At 43.7% G+C, this 26,379-nt stretch overlaps 1 protein-coding gene across 1 annotated transcript in view; it reads right to left on the minus strand.

The window, feature by feature from the left end:
• TG (thyroglobulin) overlaps window positions 1-26,379 on the minus strand; it is a 272,792-nt gene that overhangs the window by 138,047 nt on the left and 108,366 nt on the right. Inside the window, exon 35 of the mRNA XM_011938150.1 lies at window positions 17,076-17,138. Coding sequence (XP_011793540.1) covers window positions 17,076-17,138 — 63 coding nt within the window. The remainder of the gene's footprint in view (window positions 1-17,075; window positions 17,139-26,379) is intronic.

Raw genomic sequence — 26,379 nt, forward strand, 5'->3', positions numbered from 1 at the left:
TGTTCTAAGAGGTGGCATTGCACATTTTAAGGAAGGACCCCTCTGGGACACTCTGCCTGGCCAGATCCCAGCTCTGCCTCCTGCCAGCTCTGTGACTTGGAGTAAATTATACTCTAAGTCTCAATTATTGGTCTTTTGTTTTAATTTGTGAACAGGAACAGTTTTACCACCTGAACTGTAAAGCAGAGCTTCTTATACAGCAAGAGTCACAGTTTGCTACTGATCCTTCCAGCCTGTGCGAGGGCAAGGGGTGGAAGAAGCTAGGGTTGGTCCCATCTTCCCATCTGCTTACCCCAATGAGTCATGCCGTTGTCAACATCCCCTGTGTGTGCCATGGCATGATAAATCAGGAAGCTCTGGGCACAGGCTCAAGGCTGAATGGAGCCATGCAATGCCTGCAAACTGCTTGGCACAGCCATACTCACTAACATTTGTTAAGGATTTGACCTCCCATACATCAACTTGCAGAGCCTGAGCTCTCGCCACTGTCTGCATTGTTGAATGCATGATGGCATTCTTGCCGTCACTTGTAAAACAGGGCTTTTTCAACCAAAATTTAATATTAAGAGTGAATATTAATAATAGTGATGTTACAGTTGCTACCCCCTCATCTTCCTGGAAAGAAATGCTGTCACATCAAGATGGTCCCACAGGGGGATGTAGGTCTGGTTGTGTGACCCAGAAGGACCAGAAAAGACCCACATAAATGATTGAGGGACACGGAAGGAAGGACAGAGAAGATGCAAGCCTTCAGGACAGGGGTCAGTGAACTCCTTCTGTAAAGAGCTAGATAGTAAATATTGTAGGCCTCACCAGCCACATTTGTTCCCAGCTGAATATTCTTCTATTTTTTTTGCACCCCTTTAAAAATGTGATAGGACTATTCTTCACTCCTAGGCTATACAAAAACAGGCTGCAGGCTGCAGGCTGCAGTTTTCTGACCTCTGACCCAGAAGGCAGATATGAGACACAGAATGAACCCAGTCGTTATGCACCTCAGTGGGTGGGGAGTCCACACCTGGGAACCAAAAATCCTACAGGCAGCTTGACAAGGAGTTTGTATGCTTTTTTCAGGAATAAGGAGCAATATAAGGGATGTCATCTGGAAGGCAAAATATTGTAATTTTATGACCTGCTGATAGTGGTCCTTCCTAACTGGGGAAATGAATGTCCTTTTGCAAAATAATGAGGAGAATAGATTCTAGTTTTTTTTTAAATTATTCTTATTTGATAGGATGAAAGGGCGGTAACTACATACCTTCCCCGAGTCAAAAAGCAGAATGCCAGCCCACCTGTCCTCTCTGCACCATCTTGGTCTTTCTCACTCTGGTCCAGACTACTGCTCGCCCTTCTCTCTGAAACCAACCCACGTTGTTGCACTGCTACCCCTTGAACCTGTCTCATCCTTCCCCAGCCTCCTGTGTCCCAGAAACCAGGGTCCTCACCATGACTGCAATGTCCCCTCCTTCACTCTGGGCCACAGTCCTGGTTCCTGGCATCCCAACCCTCTGACAATGAAAACTTCCAGTCCTTATCACAATCCTTAACTGAGAATGCCTGGTGATTCTCCCATACTCCTCAAGTCCATTGCCACTCCAAATCCTGCTAAAATCCTGAGTGGTTTCATCATCTTAGGGAGAGCAGGGGCCCATTTGAAACTCTGGTCTCAGTTTCTTGTCTGCTTCGATACCAGAGACCTTCATTTCCACCCCATTACAACCAATTGCCTCCATGATCATACCCTAAACCCTGCCATGGCAATGAATTTCATCACCATTTAAATTGTAGTTTTCCTAAGCAGCACTTGCTGATATGGACCACAGTTTTCTTTCTTTCCAGCACATTCACACTTTAGCCCACTCACACCAGCTCTTTAATTTCACTGTGATTTCTATTCTCTCACTCACTCCATGGTATCCATCCTCACTGCCTCATCATCCAACCAAGACCTCCCATTGGTCCATTATCTCAACTTCCCTTTGAGCAATGTCCTCAGTTCTCTTCCTCCCAATGGGACTAACCCGATGGGCTGTCTTTCCCTGCAGCTTGTCTCAGTCTGCTGAGCATGGCCAAAGAAATTTCCCATGGCCACAGCTGAACACACAGGTGCCTTTACAACTTGTGGACCTTCAGCTTCAACTGATCCCTAGCACAGTTTGATCAATTGGTCCCCTCTCTTCCATTCCTTGTAGCCACTGTTTTCAGTGCTTGCCACTCTCAGGCCTAGACCTCATCCATCCCCTTCTGCTCTCAGCCAGTGCCTGACTTCTGGCCTCCCAGAGCAAAGAGGGGCTGTCTGTCAATATTTCCTTCAGCTTCCTTCCCCTTCACCCCCTCTATAAGCCACTGCATCTTTCCCTCTTGATTTCTCCTAATACAGAAGAAGGGTGTCTGTTGCAAGTCAATCCTTCCATCTGTGCTCTAGAGCTCATTCTTCCTCACGCCTTCAGAGGCCTCCATCTACCAATTACCCCCAACCCAGCCCCACTCCCATTCTTCCTATATCTTTAGTGTGTCCCTCGGCCCCGACACTTTACTTTTTGCATAAAAACATGCTGAAATATCCCCCTCATAAGAACAACACTTTAACCCAAAGTTTCTCATCTCATGGTCTGGGTTTCAAGTGACCCATTTCCCTAAAAACTATAGGCAAAATGTGATATATACGGTGGAGCATACTGTTTTTAATTCATTGTCACAAGTAGGCTGTGACTGAAACATGATTACCAGCTAATGTTCCACAATTTTTTTTTTTCTTTAGCTGTCAGTCTTCTTATCTGACTTTTCGTAGCCAAGATGCTTGGGAAAAGTTTGTAGTTTCTACTTCCTCAAATCACTACTATTGAGTTTCCTTCCTCTTTACTCCACTGAATTTTCTTTCTTTCTTTTTTTTTTTTTGAGACAGAATCTTGCTCTGTCGCCCAGGCTGGAGTGCAGTGGCACAACCTCGGCTCACTGCCAGCTCCGCCTCCTGGGTTCATGACAGTCTCCTGCCTCAGCCTCCTGAGTAGCTAAGACCACAGGTGCCCACCACCATGTCCGGCTAATATTTTAAAAATATTTTTAGTAGAGACAGGATTTCACCATGTTAGCCAGGATGGTCTTGATCTCCTGACCTTGTGATCCGCCCTTCTCGGCCTCCTAAAGTGCTAGGATTACAGGCGTGAGCCACCGCACCCAGCTAATCCACTGAATTTTCAAAGGACTCTTCATGACTAACCCAATGGACATTTCCAGTCTCCATTTTCCTTGAAGTGGTGAATCACATCTCCCTGGCCTGGGTTTCATGATAGCAAATGCCACCAGTATGCCTCCCCTGTCTCCAGTTGCTCTTCCTAGAGTCTCCTCCTCTCCTCAGAGGACTGCCCTTGACCCTTACTCTTTACATCTGACATTCTCCATGGGTGTCCTCATATCCCCACAACTTCAAATACCACTGACATGCTAATGATCAACAAACACAACCAGGCTAGACCCTCTGTCCAAGCGCCATGCTTATATATTCAGTGCTTACTGGACACCTCCAAGCAGATGTCCTCTAAGCTCAGCATGTTGAAAACTGAACACATAATCTCACTGCCACCCACAACCACACTCTTCCACTGGTTCCCCTCTTACATTCTTTATCTTGGAACTGGCACCACCAGCCATGGCGCTGCCCAACTCAAAACCCCAAGTCTTGTCCTTGATTGGTGCTCATGTGGACTAAATGTTCATCTAGAAAGGACACTACATAAGGAAAGTCTGAATAAATATCATTTTAAGTATAAATTTCAGATTATAAGTGAATATTCTCCCTGTGGCAAACACACTCCATCTAGGTTTGTAGCAAACAAATAAACAAAAAACACAGTGCCTGAGTTTCCTTGAAATCTATCTCCTGCCCTCTTGCCTACCTCTCCAATTTCATTTCTCATTAGTCTGCTTCCTACCACCCCACTCTCACACCTGGTGGTCTGTCAACACACTCTGTGTTGCATGACTTTGTACACAATTAGTGTGAGCAGCACTATTGGCTTACAAAGTTAAGTCAGTTTATTTATAGGATAAATTTATATCATCCCTCAAAACCCAGCTCAGATAATCCACTCTGAAATCCCCTTCTACAGCTGCCTCCTCCGCCACCATCGCCTCTAAATGCCTACTTCTTCTCCTCTAAATGCCTAGATATGTTTACTGTTCCACTAATGAACTGCATTGCATTTGCTTATTTTTAAACCTCCCTGTTATATCATGAGCTCCTTGAGATCAAAGACTGTGCTTCAGTTTCACTGATTCTCCAAGACCTATAATAGCAAGCAAAAAAATATTAATAGAAAAAGTAATGTAGTTGTAGTTTGCATTTACTAAGTGTTCACTATGTGCTATACAGGAACAATAGTACTATTTTTTTCATAAACTGCCCTAATCCATAAATATGTATTGAATGAATTAAGTTAACTAATAAAGGAGCAATAGAGTGCTAATTTATATCTCTGTAAAGATTAAGACTATTATTATTCACATACTACAAAACCTCCATAAATAATTATTGAGTCAATTAGTTAATAGATTAGTCACATAGGAAGCAAATAATGGGAAGCCGATTTAATAAAATCTCACCTCTACATGGTGTGTTCTAGTTTATAAAACACTTTTATTTACACTGCAAGAATTAAATAACCACATCATCCCAGGCCTTAATTACCATCATGCAGAGGGCTGAACTGAGGCTCAGAGGTGCTACATAATATGGCCAAGATCACAACTCGTGACCGGTGAGCCAAACTGCCAGGGATTTCATCCAAACTACTCCCTCTCAATCCCCACTGCCCCACAGCTGCCACCTCCTCCGTATGACTCCGCTGCAGCCTCATAAAGCGGTTCCCTGTGGCTTCTCATTGCAGGCAGAAGTTTCCAAAGACGTCTTTAATGGCCCAGCATCTGTTCAGTTTATGAGCTTGTGTGTTAGTGAGTAATCATCTTTAATGCTGCTAACTTCAAAGACGCTTCTAGGGAAATTTCTAACTAAGAAAAAGTCATACACATGAAACCAGACTTGGATCTATATTCTTTCTATGTCCTCATGACAAGTACTAAGTTCATCCCCAGCAAAATTCCTAATGAAATTTCAAAGGCTTAGAGTGAATCTGATTTCTCTCTAAAAAGTTTGACTCCCAACAAGTGGACATCCCCACCAACTTCCCCAATCACAAAAGCTACATGGAGAGAGTACAAGAATTGGGTCTCCTAAGAGCATCTGAACTCTTTTCTTTCATGGGGTCTCATTCATGATGCTGGGTGCCTGGGCAAAACTTTAGAAATTCTGAGGCACAAATGCATGTGAACAACCAATCTGAGCTAAGCAAAGTGGTTCCAGCACCATGGAGGCCTCCCTTGGGGTGCAGAACAAGGGCATGGGTGAACTGTGGGAACTTGCCGAAGCTCACACAGCTGCCTTGAACACAGACTCCCAAGGCAACACCCTTGCCCCGCATTAGAGACCTGTGCTGATCTCTGCAGGAGCAGGAGCGGCTGCTGCACGTTCCATTTATCAAGCACTTGCTATATGTGGTGGGTAGTAGGCTAAGCATGTTACACACAGGACTTTACCCAAATTTCAACTTGTAGGTAATAGGCAACATGGTGAATTCTACCTTAAAGAAACTGGGGCTCAGAGCAGTGCAGTGACTTTCCCTAGGTTATTCATAGAGTAGGAATAGAATTAGAAGGGAGACTGAGATCTGCCCAGCACCAGGCTCTGTGCTTCCCAGCTTCTGCTTTTGCCCAGCTCCTTCTGCTTGCCTGTGGGTGAGCGATCACAAAAGAAGAAGTGAAAAAAATCACACGCTACGGCATAACTGAGCCAATGCTAAGAATTACAAACTTTAAAGGGAAATTTAAAAGACATTTAAGCCAACCCTTCATACAACAAGAGAACCTTCAACATATTTGAATACTCCAGTGACAGGGAGCTCATTACCTCAATCTTACTCCATCACAGCAGGATAACCAATACTTTCCACCATCTGACCCAGCCCCTTCTCTCCTCTTTCCCCATCTCACCTTCCCATGACACCAGGTACCCCATTCATACTGAAGCCCTCACTCCATCCTCTTAAGCTGGGTTCCTCTCACCTCCTGGACTTTACACTCTGGGGAGAAGAGGTGGATGCTTCTGTAATAAGTCAAACTGAGTTCCTTCAGGAGGTCAGGGAATTCAGCACACTCAACAGTAAGGGAGAATAAATGAATGCATGACTACAGGATCATTTAAAAAAAACTCTGTGTAGCACTAGCCACTTGTAATATACTATCACTATTTTTAATTAGTGATTAAAATTATTATAAGTCATTAAACTAAGGACATCTTCTAGTGGGTTGAACTCAGGGATGGTCTAATTCACCGTTAGCTATGTAGAAGGGTCTGAGGGGTCCCAGGACAGGCAACCTGCCTAAAATATTTCCCCCACGTGTTTGGCAAAAGTTCTGCATCTCTGCTCTCAGAATAGAACTGGTTTACCCACTTGTTAAACAGTGAACAACCCGGAGAAAAAGATATTAAAATATCGATATTTTCACCTTAGTGTCAATAACTTTGTTAATTCCATTTGGTTCAAGAGGCTCCAGGACGACACCAGAAAATAAAACAATAAGTAAACAAGGTCTTTCTATTCTTAACAGTTGCCTGTTCAAGACAACTGTTCAGGGGTGAGAAGGAAAGAAAAAACACTTTTTCATCACAGTGGGATTGTCATTCTAGATGAGAAGCATGGCTTAAGAGCATGTAGTCAGGAGTTCCCCAGAGTGGGCACAGAGGAGATGTAGAGCGAGAGGAAGACAGGGTGGTACCAAATGCCAGCTCCCTCTGCCTCACAGTTTTGATTGAGGTCATTTTTGTTTACATGGTTTCTGACTGATTCCAGGCTGAAGGATCTCTTCCATAGCTAAGAAGGATATTTCGAAGAAAATATTTAAAGCTAAAGGCTAAATAACCAAACCCAAATGGTAGATTTTCTGTTGGCATATTTTGTTCCTGGCTCTATATCCTTTAAATATAATTAAGCAAATTTTTGATGGACCAGGTACAGAACTGACCCTGTACAGGAGAAAGTTACTGTAGAAAATCCATACATTTTCTCCATCTTTGAAGACTCTGAGATCTAGCAAGGGTTTAAGACATAATCATTCAGCAAACATTTGTCAAGTGCCTCCCAGACTCACTATGTACAGCTGCACAGATTGTGCATAGCACAACTGCAGGGGTAACATTTACAAAGATTACCTGTGAAAGGACCCCATTAGAACTGGTAGTGCATGGCCTAACCCAGCCATGCCACCACTGCCAACCTTTACTGAGAACTAAGTACAGCAATTTTATGTATAATATCTCTTTTAAGCTTAAAAACAACCTCTTTGAAGTAGGTATAATCACCTTCATTTTACAGGTGAGACAACTGAAACGCAGAAAGATTCTTTAAACTAGCGAAGGTCACATACTTAAGGAGTGCCAAAGGAAGGGTTCAAAACCTGGCTGCCCAAACTCATTTCCCATATGGCTTTCAATACTCCATGACCACCCTCACCATTCATTCATTTGTTCATTCTGCTATTCATTCATTTCTTCAACACACATTAATCGATCACTTTTACCTTTAAATACTGACCTAGGTCAAAGTGGAGACTTATATCTATTATTTAAAACCAAATAACTATAAATAAAATAATATTGAGCATCTACTCTATACTGGACATTTTGCTAAGTGTGAAGAACCCAACCATGAATTACAAAATTATCTGCCCTCTGGGAGCCCAAAATCTAACAAGCAAGCAAGAAAAATCCATTCATTCATTCGGTAAATATTTACTGAACACTGACTCCCACAGGTGCTGAGAATGTCGCAGTAAATGAGACAGATAAAGTCCCTGTCCTCCTGCAGCTCCCATTCCAGAGAGGGCAAGCAATACTCAACAAGCACACAAATGACAACAGTTCACAGCGATAGTTCCCAGAGGCAGTACAGCAGGGTGAAAGGGTGGAGAGTGCAGAAGGGAGCTACTCTGGATGCGGTGGTCAGCAATTCCTTGGAGGAAGTGACCTGGGGCTCAGAGCAGAGGAGGAACAAACCTTCTAGAGGTGTGATCTTTTTCCAGAACAGGGCTGACAGTGGTCTCTCTGCCAGCAGCACCCACAGCCACTGGGGTAGAGCCCTTCCATCCTAAAGGGAGTGTGAGAGACCCCACAGCACCCTCCACAGTCTATACACTTTAGTCCAATGTGGGACACGTCTGAGGGTGGAATGCGTGCTGTGAAACACTATGCAGGCTCTCCCGCACCAACCCAGGAGCACTGTCTTCTTCCTAGTAGGTGGGTGCAAAAGTAATTGCAATTTTCCCATTACTTTCAATGGCAAAGACCGCAATAACTTTTGCAGCAACCTAATACTATAGCTTTCTATCAAACTGATGGAGCACATTAAGGCCACACAGAAATGATTCTTCATCATGCTTTTTGGTCCTTGGGCCAGAAGGCCCAGGTGAGCAGGCACTGACTCCAAATTGTTTAATGCTTGTATAAAACCTAAATTTCCTATCCAAATATGCACAGAGTTTACACATACACACACAAACACTCCCAAAGAGGGAGCCTATGGTGCATCTTCTGACACATTCATGTTGCTCATTTACAGCTGTAGCCCCAGTGCTTAGTGCCTGGTACAAAGTAGGTACCCACCAACTGCTTGCTGAATGAATAAGCAATGAACAAAGGGGAAAGGCAGCCAAGGCAGAGGAAACCATAACTGAGTCTTAAACCCAGCACTTCTCCATTGGCTAGTGGCTCCCTCCTGCACCCGTGGAGAGAAGTGAAGCCTTCCAGAAAGGAAGGGAGCTGAGAACCAGTTTCCTCACCTTTCTCAGTTTCTTAAGACCTACCAACATTGCAGCACCAGCTTGCCAGCTGTTTCTTTCTACTTCTCAATCTCTCGGTCTCAGAGAGACAGAGAAGAGGTCCAGGGGGCTGCCAGATGTGAGGCTGTGCCCACACCACACTCAGCCTTGCAAATCATAGCAATTACAGTCACCCAGGCAGCACAGTCCCTGGCAGATGTGCATCCCAGCTTGGGAGAGGAGGCACCCGCGTGCTGAGTGTTGCAGCTGCTAACTACATGATTCGTTTGGCACTCTCAACCGAAGTGAAGAAACAGGGTGTGCTAACCGGTCATGTCTTGCTGGCCCCTGGGATATAAAACCTATCCCTGGACAACTTTTCTGATGAAACAGAGACAGGGTATGCACTGTAAGCTTCCTCAAAATGGCATGTGCGTGTGTGTGGGTGTGCGCACGCATGCATAAGCTCTGTGCATATTTCGACAGGACATTTAAGCTTTATACAACCTTAAACAATTTTGGAACCAGTGACCACTCACCTGGGCCTTCTGGCCCAAGGACCAAAGGGATGAAGAATCAGTCTTTTGTGTCTTTAACACGCCATCAGCCCAGTGCCTACAGTAGTAAGAAAGTGTGCCTGTGTTTAAGGCACCCATTCCACCCTCAGACATGGCCCAGGCTGGATTATTAGAGTGCAAAGCCACCATGGAGGGTGCTGCGGGGTCCCTGACTCCCTCTAGGACAGCAGGGCTCTACATTAGCAGTGGTGGGTGCTGCTGACGCAGACCACCATCAGCCCCCTTCCAGGACTCTCTCGGCTGGAGGTCACGCCCCACTCAGAGCAGCTCATAGTAATGAGTGACCAGTGTGAGGCCATAACAATTTTAAAGGTCATCCCAGCTTCAGCATCCCTAAAGGGCCAGCCGAGGCCTCTACTGACACAACACTAAGGTTCAGCTTCCCCCTCAGCCCAGTCCTGGGCCTTCTCTTGCCTCCTAACACCCCTGTTGGTAGAATTAATTTTTTGCTTAAAAAAAAAATTGGCCTTCCTACTAAACTTCATCTCAGAGTCTGATTCCTTGGGAACTGGAGCAGCGACAGCCACTATCTTCAGTGGGGAAACTCTGAGTTTAGATCTGGGTTGAGTATAAATTTCAGTTCTGCAAAGTACTGGTTATGTGAGTTTGGGCCTCTTTGAGCCTTAGCCTCCAAATCTAGAAAATGGACACAGTTGTGCACACCTTGTAGGGCAGTTGTGAAGACTAAAATATAGAAAGCATTTAGCATGGTGACTGGCTCATGGTGATTTAGTCATTCCATGAATAGGAATTTTTAAAATATATGATTGTATGTGGTCATTAGAGGTTGGGAAGTTCAGAGGAGGGGGAGGAGACAGGGAGGTTAGTTAAGGGTATGCAGTTCCAGGGGGATGGGAAGAATGATTCCTATGGTTGTGTAACACTGCAGTGGGAGGACGGCTAACAATTAGTGTATATTTTGAAAACTCTAGAAGAGAGGGTTTGGAATGTTCCCAACACAAAGAAATGACAAATATTTGAGGCGATGGATATGCTGATTGCCCTAGTCTGATCATTATGCATTGTATACATGTATTAAGATATCACTCTGTATCTCATAAATATGTAAAATTATTATATGTCAACTAAAAATAAGAGCAAAAGATGATAGAGCTATTAGCAAACTCTTTCCCTTAATAACAGTTATCCATAAAAAGTGTGTGTGTGACTGTATATATGTCTGTGTGGATATGTACATATATATAATTGTATAGCTCAGCTTTAACTGGTTGTCATGTGGGGAAGTTATACTCCCTCTGCCTCAGTTTCCTCCTCTGTAAAGCGGTTTGGACTTGAGAATTATTGCTGATGTTTCTTGAACACCTGCTCTACAGCAAATTCCATGCTGAGCATTATACTTTATTTGCCCTTCAACAAATCCTGCTGGACTGATATTGCTTATATTTCACCATTATTTTCATCTTACAGGGGCAAGCAGGGGCATCAAGAGGCTGTGAAATCTGGCCAGATGGACCTCAAAGCCGAAGTGCTGCACCGTGATGTCGTACTGCTTCCTCACTTAGATGGTGTACATGCTTCCTGCCGGTGCTGACATTTTTTAGGATCACAGGACTCTGTTTCCAGCTTAATGAAAAACATTTGCAGAAAAGATCAAGTGAATTCCATCAACCCACGGGCGCAGGCAAAGGCACAGGACGGAGGCCAAGTAGACAAAGTTGATTCCCTTTCATTGCATGGTTCAAAAGCTGCTGGGGCAGCCACTGCTGTTTCCATCTGTCCTGAATTCAGGCTTTGTCCTTCTCACTGAGCTCCAGGATGAGGTCAGGAGAGAGGTGCTGGAAAGCTGAGCAGAACAAACCGTAACGAGACATCTCTCCTCGCTCCACCTCGCACCTCTCAGCTGTAGCCTTTTTCACAGTCCGCTCTGCCAGCAGCAACCTGCGCTGCACCCACTGCTCAAAAGGGCTCAAAGTCAAGGGCAAGAGCATTTTCCCAATGGTATGTTGAAGTACTCATGTGAAACACACATAGAATGGAGAGGACAAAATCCTAAATAAATATTCTATGTTTTCCCTAGCTTTCAATCTAAATAGTAAATTTAATTCAGTAGCACCTTGATATGGTTTGGCTCTGTGTCCTACCCAAATCTCACCTTGTAGCTCCCATAATTCCCACACGTTGTGGGAGGGACCCGGTGGGAGATGACTGAATCATGGGGGCAGGTCTTGCCTGTGCTGTTCTCATGATAGTGAATAAGTCTCAGGATATCTGACGGCTTTTAAAAACAGGAGTTTTCCTGCACACGCTCTCTGCCTGCTGCCATCCACGTAAGATGTGACTTGTTCCTCCTCGCCTTCTGCCATGATTGTGAGGCCTCCCCAGCCACATGGAGCTGTGAATCCAATTAAACCTCTTTCTTCTGTAAACTGCCCAGTCTCTGGTATGTCTTGATCAGCAGCACGAAAATGAACTAATACACACACCTAAGAGAAAAGTTGCTGAAATACGGAATGCAAGCTGAATGCCAGTTGTCTTGGGAATAAACCCTTAGGAGAACCCACATTTGGGAAGCAGGGGAGGGGTGCGATGATCACACAGGCAGGCTCCAACACTCGAGAAGATAACTCAAGCTAACCTGTGGCAGCCTTGCTGGCTTGGTTGGTGTGAGCCTTTTAAGATGCAATGTACATTTGTCTTATGAAGAAAATGGTATCTTTGCTATTTCACCTGTTTTGTAAAACAATTTTTCTCCAAAGAGAGTACAACTGTACACTATACACAGATGATATAATTGTCCACACTTTCTCAAAATCTAGCTTGTCATCCACCAAAGCACTCTCATGATAGTGCAAAGTCAAAGCCTTTACATAGTTTTAAAGACCATTGTTCCACTGCTTCAAGCCCTGCAAGGATCTGCAGTATCCAATGCACTTTACACTTTGGACCCTGTCCTCTTCTGTACCTGCTGGTCCTGCAACACTGAGCTACTTGCATGGCCCTGCCTGAGCCTTACTGATGCATGTCCCTATGCTTCCACACATGCAGTGCCCTCAATCAACAATTCCACTGTGCAGATGGACTTTTGAGTATAGACTTGTCTGGAGATCTAATTGCTTAGCTTCATTTAGTGTGTGTGTCTGTGTGTGTGGGTGTGTGTGTGTATGTATAAGCTACCCATTCAAAGTCTACTTCAAAGAAAGAATTCTGCTCCCCTGACTGGTCAGTGGGGATGGTGTGCAGATGGAGGAGACTTCTGAAATCTCATGGACCTGTCTTGAGTACATACTATGTGATAAGGGCTGCTCTAAACACTGGGTTTCTGTTGCTCTAGGGAAAGTTTCTAACACACTAGCTGGTTTGAAGGCACCAGGAGTTCAGCAGGCAGGTGAGTTTTAGAAAGTCTTTCCAAAGAGAAGGGTTTGCATATGCAAAAAATTCTTTCTTTGAAGTAGACTTTGAATGGGCAGCTTATACACACACACACACACACACACACACACACACTCGCGAGTGCGCGCATAAAAGAAATGAAGTCAAGAGATTAGGTCTCCAGACAAGTCTAGACTCAAAAGCTCATCTTTGCTAATCTATTTCAGAAACTCAACCAAGTAATCTTATCTAACTCTGAAAGGGTCCATACAGATGTGGGTTCAAATCCCAGCTCAGTCATTTAATTTCAGTTTCCTTACTTGAAAAACAGCCCACGCTACAAACTTAAATTTCTTGTGAATATTACATGACTTACAGATATTTAAGAAATATTTCCTTTTCTCCCTGAATAGAAAGTACATAAAGATGAGCATTTTACATACACACAGTGCATACCTGCCTGTACACGTACACATACACATATAGACACACCCTCACAATTCATGTCAGAATGACACAATGATATTTCTACACCCTGAAGGCAGAATTATCCCCTCCCTCTGATTCACATCAAAGGAACATGCCAAAATTCTTAGTTCCAATTTGGGAACTTTAACACACAGATAGGATGTTGGCTCTGACATTTCTATGCTTTTAAGTCATACTTGTTAACACTTACAAGCACTGTGACATCTCATTCCACCTTGGAAATATCTACTCAGACCCATAGGCTGTGTGTATTGTGAAAGGACATGCTCAATGCTCCATCCTTTTTTCTTCTTTTGTAGGTAATTCACATGTCAGTAACATAAATGTTTAGCAAAAACAGAGTGGAAGCATTGTAAAATCACCCAGAGAAGTTATGCTTTGGTTTATGCACCTTTAACAACAGTATTTGACATAGAAGCACTCTTTATCTATAAATTTAATAAATAATTTTTTAGTGATAAAACTTAAGGATCACAAGTATATCAAAAGCAAAAAAGCACTTTAATTTATTTCTGGTAAGTATGCAACTAGCAACAACTGTTTGAGACTAATTTGGCAACAAAAATCTAGGGTCTTAAAATGTAAATTTCTCAAGCCCAATAATTCCACTTTGGTGAATCTTATCCCAGGAAATAACCTGGACTTCTGGAGGAAATTTTAAGTACCAAGTAGTTCATTTTGCTATTTTTATAATGATGAAGAATAATAAACAATTAAATGACCAAAAATAAAGAAATAGACTAGTGAACTGGTGGAATAACAGGACAGCTATCTCTGTGAACAATATCCTTGCTTGTTTGTTGTTCATCACTAGGAGGTGAGCATCATGCGAGTAGGAACATAGAAGACTCAGTGAATGAGTGAGTACATATACACATGCCTACATGAATGCATGATTTAGAGAGATATGTAACAATTTGGAGATACATATATAATACAATATTAGGTAAAAACAACCGAAAAATGCAACATTATAAATAGAGATTACAATGATATCAGACCAGAGAGCCTAAAAAGATTGAAAAAATAAACACATGAATTAACTGACACAGGTAACTTCTAAATAACTGTGATTTTCGTTCTATATTTCTGCATTGTTTGAACTTTCTACAGCTAACAAATATTATAATAGGACCTATCTCTTGAGGTTCATATGAAGTTTAAATGCTTAGCACAGTGCTGAAGACAAAATGAATTTTCATTAAACATTCAACAGTTTTGAAAAAATACTATAGTATTGTTTTGAATTAAATACTGCCCTTTATCCTCTCTCCCTCCACAATCCCCTACAAAATGAAGTAAAGGAAAATAAGCATCTAAACCCACAAAGATAACAAAAAAAGAACAAGGTAAAAAGGAAACGCAAGGAGCAGACAGCAGATGAGGGACTTCAAACGCCGTTAAGTGAAGAATGGGAGATGGAGGCATGTTAACTGACTCGCCAGAGTGGCACAAGCAGTGCCCCAGTGCCTACAGAAGGAAGCACCTACAAGACCTGCAGCTCTCCAGGGCTTTGGTGAGCAGGAAGCAGGTGCTGCAGATGGCAGGGGTACAACAGGGATTGTGTGTGACAGGAGGATACCTGAAAATCTTGACAATTGTAACATGGCTCTGTGGTGAACCATATTTACATGGCCATAATAATGATTTACTCTTGTTTCAACCCCAAATCTCGATATTAATATATTTTGTGGATAAAGGAGGAAAATTGTAAAAGAGGTGATAAAAGAGACAGAGAGCTAAGTCTCTATCAAGGCAAGAAGTGAACAGTCACTTCTGAAGTTGACAAATCAAGGAACAGTGGGATTCCACAGGTAACTGGTTCCAGGACCCCTCCCACCCATGGCTACCAAAATTCACAGGTGCTCAAGCCTCTTAAACAGAACGGTGTAGCATTTGCGTATAACTCACACACATCCTCTGTATACTTTAATCATCTCTAGATTACTTAAACTATCTAATGCAATGCCTACACACAGCTTTGTCTGTATGGATTCAATGTAGTACTTGACACACAGCAAATTCAAGTTTTGCTTTATAGAATTCTTTGGAATTTTATTTTCTGATTATTTTTGATCTATGTGTCATTGAATACATGGCTATGGAACCCACATACAGAGGGCCAACTGTAACTTAGAAACACAGGGGACAGGATGAGAAAAAAAGTTAAAAAAGTAGTTAAAGGAGTTGAAAGTTGGGGCTACTAGGAGTGGGAGTGGCAGATGAGTAGAGATGACAGAGAGAATTCATTAGGTTTTTTTTTTTTTTTTTTTGAGACAGAGGCTCTGTTGCTCAGGCTGGAGTACAGTGTGATCTTGGCTTACTGCAACCTCTGCCTCCCGGGTTCAAGCGATTCTTCTGCCTCAGCCTCCCGAGTAGCTGGGACTACAGGCGCATTGCCACCACACCTGGCTTATTTTTGTATTTTTAGTAGAGACGAGGTTTCACCATATTAGTCAGGCTGGTCTCGAACTCCAGACCTCATGATCCACCCACCTCAGCCTCCCAAAGTGCTGAGATTACAGGTGTGAGCCACTGCGCCCGGCCTGTTTTGCTTTTTAAACCATAAATCTTTTGGGACTTTTTGATTATTTCAACTGTGTTTGTACATTAACTTGATAAAATTCAAAATCAATTTTGACCAAAATCTGGCTAGGACATGTATTATCTGTTTGGTCTTGGGCAACTTAATCTGTCTCTAAGCCCTATTCCACCTTCTGTGACATGGCAATAACAACACCAACCTCGCAGCATTTCAGGAAGCTAATATCTGTGATGAATGCAAAGTACTAAGCATACACAGTTTCTATAGAAGGCTCAAAACTTTATATATAATGTGTTCTCCAAAGTTAGCTATTTTAACTGACTGAGGGAAACTAATAACATATATGAGTAAAAGACATTTTTATACTTTTAGCCAATAGCCCTGGTTTTAAATAATTTCCTCCTACATGAGCTATATTCTGTCTCTCCAGCCAGGGCCATCATGGCCATAATGACAGATGTCTAGGGTCCCTTAGACATCATGTCACAGGACAGGAATTAACGTTGCTTGGCCTGTTGGCTGAGCAGTGTCTAGAGCCCAGGCTGAGCCTCTCATTTCCTGACAAAGGGAAGCAGAAAAGGGGACGGTGCAGTAAGGCCCGTGCTGTAGTGACCCTTCCACTTTACCCCCATCTAGAACATCCAGATGTCCCCACTGCACCCCACCTCTCTGCACTTCCTGCTGCTTCATGCTAAATACAGCATGTTTTGAGGAGGGTCAGTGGGATGTGCAGGAGCAAGGGCAGCCTGGGTCCAGGCGATGCTACCGGGCTCCCGGGCACCTGGGCTCCTGGACTCAGGGCCAGTGTTTCATTGTTAGATGTCACTGTGCTGCCCAGTGTGGCCGAAAACTGTAAGCACCAACTATTTTGCACTAATAAGGAGCTGACTTCTTTCCCTTTTTGGCCATAAATAACACCATTCTTGACATTGCCTCCGGATTGTGTGTGTCTAGTCATTACTCAATAGGGCAAAATAATCCTTAAAATGAAAACTGGGAGAACCTGACTTAAGTCTTACTTTGCTTCAATCAGCCACATTATTTTCACAAATCATTTCATTTCCATGAGTCAGTTTTCTTATCTGCAAAGCGGGCATGTTGCTGGCACTCACCCTCCTTATACATGTGTCTAATTCATAGGAGCTGGAATTAATAAGAGTGATGTGCAAGCTACCAACTACTGTACAAAGGCAAGAGGGAAGAGGAGAAAGAAGATGAATGAGGCAGTGCTCTCATCCGAGATATCAAAAAGACAATGAACTTACCTTTCTCTGTGAGGGAAGGCAGAACAATGGAAGGGCAAAAACTGGGAGCATTATTTTGAGCAACTGAAAAGGAAAAAGCAGACGTTTAGTTCTTTTATACCCTCTCGGTATCATCGAGTTCAGAAGGCATTAATAGAAGTACAAGATGGTGATCATGAAATTGGACTTGGAAGACAGACAGCCTGTCCCAACCTGTATCAGTCAGGGTGGGCTGGATGATGCTGAGCTAACAAATAATCTCAACATATAAGTGGCTTATAAAGTTCAGGATCCCTCTCCTTGCACTACCTGCCTACTGCAGAGAGGCTGGGGGCTTCACTCTATGTTATCCTCTCTCAAGCACCAGGCTGAAAAAGGCAGTTCTTGCCCCAAGTTTCAATAATTGCCATGCAGGGCAAAGTGAATGCAGCAGATTTATTTCAGTCTTGCTCTTAGAGCTTTTGCCTAGAAGTGACACACATCACTTCTTTCCTCATGACATTGACCAAAGCTAGGAATGAGATCAAGGGTGAGGAAGTGCAGTCCTATCCTGTCCCAGAGAGCAGAGAGCAGAGACGTGTGGGAAACAACACAATGCCAGCCACTATCACTTACTGACTCTGTGAACTGGGCGAGGCTCTTATCCTTTCTGGGCCTCAGTTTTCACACCTGTACAGTGAGGATAGTACTACCTACCTGGAGAATTATGACAAAATTACAGGAGATAACAGAATTTATTACTTTTGGTGCTGTGCCAGGCGTAAGATACCAGCTCAGCAAAAGCCAGCTGCTAATAGCAAGCAGCACACCATGGTGGCAGCCTGGACTTTGAAGGCAGCCAGACTGGATATGGACCTCAACAGATCACTTGGAGGCAGCGTAGAATGACAAGTCTTCTAACTTCCTCTATTTTCAGTTTCAGCATTGATAAAATGAAGATGATGTAAAAATTGAATGAAGAACCATTCATACCCAGTATGTGACACATAAATGCAAATTATCTTCTTTCCCCTTTTTTTCTTTACTGAACAAATCTAAATCTTCATCACTCTTTTATCTCCAGTGGCCCAAACTGGAACCATACACGTGATCTCCTTGCTCACAGGGAGCTGCGGCAATGTAGCACGGCCAGGAGTCAAAAGTAAGGGCTCCCGGGTCAGCGGTCCCAGACAACATTGGTTTGCTGCTTTTCTGCTATGTTACCTCAAGCAAATTACTCAAACTCTCTGTCCTCAGTTTCCTTGTCTATAAAATGGGCATAATAACAGTGCCTCTCTTAGGGTTGCGAGGCTTAGATGAGCTGATACTCGTGCAGCTTTGATCATTTAGCAAACGTTCAATATATCCTATGATTCACTCTTAATACTGCCCTTTAACAGTAATACACTCTTGCCTTGCCTTTTGTCCCTGTGTGCCTGCATGAAAAGTCATGGGTCAGAGTCATGCTCTACTCTGGTCCCAAAGTCCTTGCTTGGGTGCCCTCACATCCACCTCCTTCTCTGCTTTCTTCACTTTGGTCAGGTATGTCAAGTCCCAACCTCTCTGCGTTCTAGAGCCTTCAGCCCTATTGTGTCTTTTTCTGCCATCATCTGTCTGGAAGCACCTGCTACTATCATTCTAAGGTACCAGATCTCAAACTTTGGCAGACCTCCAAATTACCTGGAGGGCATGATAACCTACACCTTGCTGGGTCCCACCCTAGAGTGTCTGACTCGGCAGGTCTGGGATGGGATCTGAGGTTTACATTTCTAGCAAGTTCCCCAGTGCTGCAGTTGCTGCTGATCCACACTGAGCTAAGGCTTCTGTCCTCTCATGTTCTGGGAGCTCCTCATGTAACTCACAATTGCTCATAAGTACCCCCATGTTCCACTGCACCCAACTGGGCAGCTTGATACTTATCACCCTGTTTTCACCTGTTTAAAATGTTTGTTCTTCCTAGAAGAGACTCAGAACCATGTTCCTGAGAGTGCAATCTTCAGAGAATAATTTGACTATCTATGTTGAGGGCATTCAAATGTCCACACCCTTGGATCCAGCAATTCTGCTCCTAGAAATTTACTCTGAAGTTCAAAGCAAGCTCTGTTTGCAAAGGAAACATTTCCCAATACTGATTGAACATTGGCAATTACGTAAATGTTGAACACTATGAGAAGGGTGGTGTGAGCTACAGCACATTCACTGGGGGGATTACCACATATCTCACATCAGCAGAGCATTTACCACACAGTTCTGCTGCTGTTGCTTTCCTTTCCTTTCACACCCACCATCAGTGAGAAAAAGTAACAGGCATTATCAGCCTTTGCGTGGGACCTTCTTTGTTGTACAGGACTGAGATGAGCCCTGAGAATCCTCAGCTTCCCTGCCCCTAGGGCACTGAAAACCTCAACACCCTCAGTCCCTGGGAGGGTTAAAAATTCCCCAGGGGACGTTCCTACTATGAACCTTACTATGTAATCTTGGGGAAGTTTCTCAGCTAATTTATACCCATTTAAACAGATGAATGCTAGCCTTCCTGGGATTCATGCAGTGGTGTGCAGAAGCCAACTCACAAACGCTCCCAGCAGCCATTGTGCATGCTCCTTCCCACCTCTGCTTTCAGCAGCAGTAAGTTGGCAGCCTGAAATCAGCCATCATGGGAGGATCCACACCATGGGAAATGGCAACCACTTGTGTTACTGTCATATAATAAGAAATACATATTTGGTCTTCATCCCAGTCCCTGGCACAGAGCTCCTAATACCCTCGTAATTTCCTGAATGATAGCAGTGATAGAAGCATCTTTTATTAGAATATTTTATCTGTACTTCTGACTAACCAGCTATAAATTGGGGGTCTCCATGACCTCCTCCTTGGGGTCAATAATTTGCTAGAATGGCTCCCAGGACACAGGGAAACACTTACTAATTAAGTTTAATTATAAAGGATGCAACTCAGAAACAGCCAAAAGGAAGGAGTGCATAGGACAAGGGGGCTGGGAAAGGAGCCTCTAAGGCAAGAGCTTTTGAGTCCCTTGGGATCTCTAGAGTGACAAAAGTATCTTTTTGTCTGCTGATAGGATGACTGGTGGCTGGAGGCCCCTAGATAGCTGAAGAAGGGGGACTAGTTGCCACAAAGACCAAGGCAACAGTAGAGGAGCCCTGAGATGAGATGAGCCCTGGAGTCCCACTCCCCTACCTCCAGGAAGAAGAGAATGGCTGGAGACTGAGTTCATTGACCAATGGCCAACGACTTACTCAATTCTCATACATGATGGAACCTTCTTAAGTCCCCTCAGCAAACCAGGCTTGGAGAGCTTCTGAGTTGATGAACACACAGAGGTGCTGGGAGGGTGGGGCACCTAAAAAAGGGTGTGGAGGCTCCTCCCCTGGCCCCCTTGTCCTATGCAGTCCCTCCTTTTGGCTGTTTCTGAGTTGTATCCTTTATAATAAAATTTTAATAGTTAGTGGTTTCCCTGAGTCCTGGGAGCCATTCTAGCAAATTATTGACCCCAAGGAGAAGGTCATGTCAACCCCCAATTTATATGGTCAGAAGTGCAGGAGGCTCAGGGCTTGTGATTGGTATCTGAAGTTGGGGGCAGTCTTCTGGGACTGAGACAACCTATAGGGTCTGACTTTAAATCCAGGTAGTTAGTGTCTGAATTGAATTGAATCACTGGTCCAGAGGGTTGAAGAATTGGTTGGTGTTGGGGCAAAATACCCTACAGATGTAGAATCGGAAATGTTATGAGTAAAAAATAGCTCTTACTCCCACTTCATCAGTTGTAACATATTTGCCAGCACAGCACTGCATGGAGTAACAGTAGCCCCTACCTCATCAGATTGTTCGGGAATTAAAGGAGATACTGCATGCCAAATGCTAGCCTAGTGCCAGAAGCAGACTTTATGCTTAGTAAAAGGTTAAGAAGCTGTTCATAGGATGTGAATGATGATAAAGAATAGATTCTACAGTAAATTGCTACCTACATATGGAAGTTTCTATGTGGGTTGCAGAGACACATAATTAGAAGAGCTTGTCATTTCCTTTCCAGATTCTTACATCTAGAACTGCAACAGGGTCCAAAAACATTCGCTTAGCAGAAGACAGGAACTGTGAGGCTTCAACTCTCTTTTCTAGAAGTCACATTTGATTTTGTAAATAGATCTTGCCCCACTTGCAGACAATGCACAGCTGCAGATAAGATGGGCAGCCCTAGTTCTCTTCAAAGAACAGAAGTCCCAATGCCCCAGAGGCCTACCCCTTCCAGGAAGCCCTGGGCTCTGGGGTACTGCTAACCACAGAGCAGCCCCTTATACCACGCACCACCCCCACCTCACCTCAGCACTTATACCCTTGTCCTCTGGAGGCTTAGAACAGTTCCTCTCCAGCTCTACTGCCAGGAAGGGGCTGCAAACAGTCTCATTTGCATTCACAATTGCTTAGCCTGAGACTCTGCAATTCTGTGCTAAGATGCATGGAACTTTCTGCTCACTTCTGAACTCTGCTCATAGCAGAATCAGAAGGCCCATGGCTGCAGGCTCTTTGGAACCTCCTCTTGGTGCTCTGCTGCACTAGGTCTGTGCTTTTCTCTTTCTGAATGCTGGGAGACTCTGCTCCGTCCTTTGATCTGTGACCACAGCCCTGTAAGAAAGCTATGTTGCAGTTGTCCATGTGTGGAGGTCTCTGCCTCTGAGGCTGTGAGGTCTGTAAGGGCAGGGACATGCTACTTCCTCTCTACCTACTGCCTATGGCTAGTCAGTGGCCACTGCTCCTTCACCCCACTTCCCTTTCTCTATATCCAGCTTTCAACCGGAGTCACTTTTGTATAATCCCTTGCAGAACAGAATTTCCTGTTCCTCTCTCATGCTCTAAAGAAGCACCCCCAACCCCCTATCTCTCCCCTGGTATCCCACTACAGTAATACAAGCCGCATCACGGTGTAATTCTCTGATTGGAGAGAATGAGTATCTCCTGAGGATGGGGAGAAGAGCACCCTCCTCAGGGGGGTGTGAGTTGATACAAGGAATGCCTTTAAAGTAGTGTCTGTGACACGGTTTGGAGGTGTGTCCCCTCTAAATCTCATGTTGAAATGTGACCTCCAGTGTTGGAGGTGATCCTGGTGGGAGGTGTTTGGGTCACGGGGATGGATCCGTCATGAATGGCTTGGTGCTGTCCTCGCAATAATGAGTGAATTCTCGCTCTATGAGTTCACACAAGAAGCAGTGTTTAAAAGAGCCTGGCACCTCCTCTCTCTTGTTCCCTCTCTCTTTCTCTCACTCTCATCATATGACAGGTCTTCTCCCCCTGCACCTTCTGCCATAAGTAAAAGCTTCCTAAGGCCTCTCCAGAAGCTGGGCAGATGCTGATGCCAAGCTTGCACAGCCTGCAGAACCATGAGCCAAGTAAACCTCTTTTCTTTATAAGTTACCCAGTCTTGGATACTCCTTTATAGCAATGCAAAATGGATGAACACGGTCTGACATACAGTAAGTGATTAAGAAAGATCTGTTTTCCTTAACATCTCTCTCCTTAGCCAGACTATCAACCCTTTATGGGCAGGGACTTCTAACCTCTGTGCTTCCAAGATGTTTGCAAAGCATATAGTAGGAACTCAATAAATCTCAGTTCCTAATTGATCCTAGTGGCAGTTCCTCAGAAACAGGGGACCAAGTGTGATACGGTTTGGCTCTGGGTCCCCACCCAAATCTCATCTTGTAGATCCCATAATTCCCACATGTTGTGGGAGGGACCGGTGAGAGATGATTCAATCATGGGAGTGGGTCTTCCCTGTGTTGTTCTCGTGACAGTGACTGGGTCTCACAAGATCTGATGGTTTTAAAAACGAGAGTTTCCCTGCACAATTTCTCTCTTTGCCTGCTGCCATTCATGTAAGATGTGACTTGCTTCTGCTTGCCTTCCACAATTGTGAGGCTTCCTCAGCCATGTGGAACCGTAAGTTCAGTTAAATCTCTTTCTTTTGTAAATTATCCAGTCTCAGGCATGCCTTTATCAGCAGCATGAAAATAGACTAATACACAGTGTTAATGGGCTCGTAGTCATCACTCAGTATAGATGTCACCACACTAAAGGACCAAACCACGGACTTGAAGCAAGGCCAAAATCTATTATTGAAAATATTCATCAAATCCTTGGTAAAAATGTTTGTCTCACGTGCCAGTGCTGACAGAGAGGTGAAGGAGAGGATCCTATTCACCCTGCAAGGCTCAGACCCAGGGATTCCTGTCTCTAGGCAGACGAGTCCCTTAGAGGCTACTTCCTACTATTATGTATGTAATTACCTAATACAAAGCTAAGAGTGGGGAAAAAAATAATGACAACCTCAGCTTCAGTGCTGGGATTTCACATCAGTATACTGCTGTGGTTTTGTTAACTAGAGAACATGGAATTCAAGACCATACTAATGTTCAGAACTCAGCAAATAAGTATGTTTTGGCTCAAACTATATCATACATCAAAAGATGGTTTCTTACTGGTCAACATGGCCTAGCTGTGAGAATATTCTAATTTATTAAACCAGTCTCCTTAAGTAAGGTTCCCCTTCTCCACCTAGGTCTTAAGAGGAAATAATCCATAAAGTCTTAAGACTTATCCCACCACCCACTTCTGTTTGATGAAGACAACATAAGGGAAAGAGAACCTTGTCCTGCTCTGCTGGAGAGTCAAATCATACCATGTCAACACAACTTTGTGACAGCCAGTCCTCCTCCTTCTATACTGAAATGAGAACCATGGAGCCACTTACACCAGAACGCCCATAAGCCATGTGCATCCCATGGTGTTTTCTGCTCAGGGGCCATGGATGGAAGAATGAGAGTCTGATGACATTGTAGCACTTGTCACTTCTCTCCCCAGGCACCCAGACACTGAAAGCAGGCAGTGCACACTGTGAAAGACCATCTGCATGGGCCGAGAAGATTGCAGGAGCTGGACCTTAGGCCAAAAGGAGGGCCCATAGGAACCTTCCAGCAACAGGCTTCCACACTTCCTCTATGGTTTCATTGTTTGTCCCCTCCAAAACTCACGTTGAAATCAAATTGCCATTGCAACAGTAATAAGAGGTGAAACCTTTATGAGGCCGACCCCTCATGAGTGGGACTAACGACATTACAAAATGGTAAGTTTGGTCCCCTTTCTTTTCTTTGCTCTTCTGCCTTTCCCCATGGAATGACGTAGCAACAAGGCCTTTGACAGATGCTGGCTCCTTGATATTTGACTCTCCAGTCTCCAGAACCGAGAGCCAATAAATTTCTGTTTATTATAAATTACCTAGTCTGTGGTATTCTGTTACAGCAGCACAAAATGGACTAAGATGCCTCCCAAGCACAATTTCTTTCTCCTATGTTCCCGTGACACTTTACTGATAAGTGTTCTAGTATTTCATCTCTTCTGCTATATTTAATCATATTTCCTCATATCTTCCTCACTAGACTGTGTCTAAGGAAAATGAATATATCTTATTAATCTCACTTTCCACAGTGCCCAGCACAGTTTATAGCTGAAAACAGACACTCAGTAAAGTCGAAAAATTTATGGTAAGAGAGACCCAGCACAAGAATGTTTTATTTATTTATAATTTGTAACTCCTTCTTAGACTATGAGTGACTGCAAAACAGAAATCATGGCTTTTTCACGTTCAATCACACAACATAGTGATTTAGAGTCAGAAAGACTTGTGTCCAAATTCTAACTCTGATTTACTTTCTGGTGACCATGAGTAAGTGACAACCTCTCTGAGCCTCTATTTCCTTATGATACATGGGTATGAGAATTAAGTGAGATAGTGCATGCCAAGTGTTTGGAATCCAGCCAGGCACACAGTACGATCCCAATACATAGAGGTTATATTGGTAATGCCAAAGGACCCCCAGGTATGATTGATGCTCAGTCAGTGTTGGTTGAATAAGAACCCCTCTGTGAATTTTTAATTCCCTGCTCTAAGTTTCTGGTCAAAACTCCTGAGTCGAGTCCCCAGACTGACCCCACAGAATATATGCTAGAAAAAGTTAATGATCTGTGCAGTCAGATGAAAAGAAAAAGAACAGATGGAATAAGTTGGGACAATGAGTACCTTGGTTCCTTCCCCTGCCAACTCCTGTCAAGATGTTGTAACACTCTGGTCTGATTCTCATTACTTCTGAACAAATGAATTACTTCTTAAGCTTCTTTTTACCCGATTCTTCCATGAGTAATATGAAGATGGAAAATGACATTTTTAAGACTTTGGTAAGGTAAGGAGGTGAGAGGACAGATGTGGTAAGGGGGAAGTGAGAGGTGAGAGCTCAATTCTGAAGTTCCCCAAATACCCAGTGGTGGCATTGGGTCTCCTTTGGGGCCAAAGACCTGGGCAGGTATTTTCTCCCTTCCTCTATGAGTTAAAGCAGGGAAATTGTTATATATGGAACGTTATTCCTTTAATAGAAACCCACTGAGGATATTTCATTATACAATCCTGATGTTTCTCCTAAAACAATTTCAGATGTTAAAATAAAATAAAAAGCCAATAGAGTAAATTCAGATCAAATCACAGGATGCTGAAGGTAGACACCAGCACAAAGATTCCATTCAAACTGGTAATAATTAACCCCAGAAACATCCTCCATGAAGTTGAGGCACACACAAAGAATGGGTAGGCTCATGAGCAAGGGCCGAGGGCCAGATCCTGCCTGGGAGCTGCATCTGGACCTTTCAGGTTGGATATGGCTATGGAATAAGGTACCAAACCACCACCTGGTTTGATTTGTTACTTTATTAGTATTTATTATTTTCAATGTATTAGTCAATTTCCTGTTAATCAATTGAGTTGGGGGAAAGCCAGTCAGGAAAGGTATCTAGACATTTTCCTGTCTAGTCATTTATGGGATGTGAAAGACTTGACAGGAGGCAACATCGTAAAGGAAAGGAGAATAAGTTTGGGGCCATCAGGTCTGGGCCTGAAGCCTGCCTCTGCTTCCTACCACCAGTGTGGTTTGGGTCAAGCAATTCAACTTTCTTTGCTGCACTCTTCTCACCTTAAAATGGAAGAAACAATACCTACTCCGCAGGAGTATTATGAGTATTAAATGGTACAACCCATGTAAATCCATCATGGTCTGAAACAGCAGGCACACGAAGAATGTAATTTCTTCTCTCTTTGCCTACTTTGGGCAAAGGGTTATATTGGATGATATAAAGAATGTGGCTGGGTGCGGTGGCTCATGCCTGTAATCCCAGCACTTTGGGAGGCTGAGGCAGGTGGATCACCTAAGGTCAGGAGTTCAAGACCACCCTGGCCAATATGGTGAAACCCCATCTCTACTGAAAATACAAAAATTAGCTGGGCATGGTGGTG

The sequence above is a fragment of the Colobus angolensis genome, unplaced genomic scaffold (genome assembly GCF_000951035.1).
Source record: "Colobus angolensis palliatus isolate OR3802 unplaced genomic scaffold, Cang.pa_1.0 Scaffold17, whole genome shotgun sequence".
NCBI lineage: Eukaryota > Metazoa > Chordata > Mammalia > Primates > Cercopithecidae > Colobus > Colobus angolensis.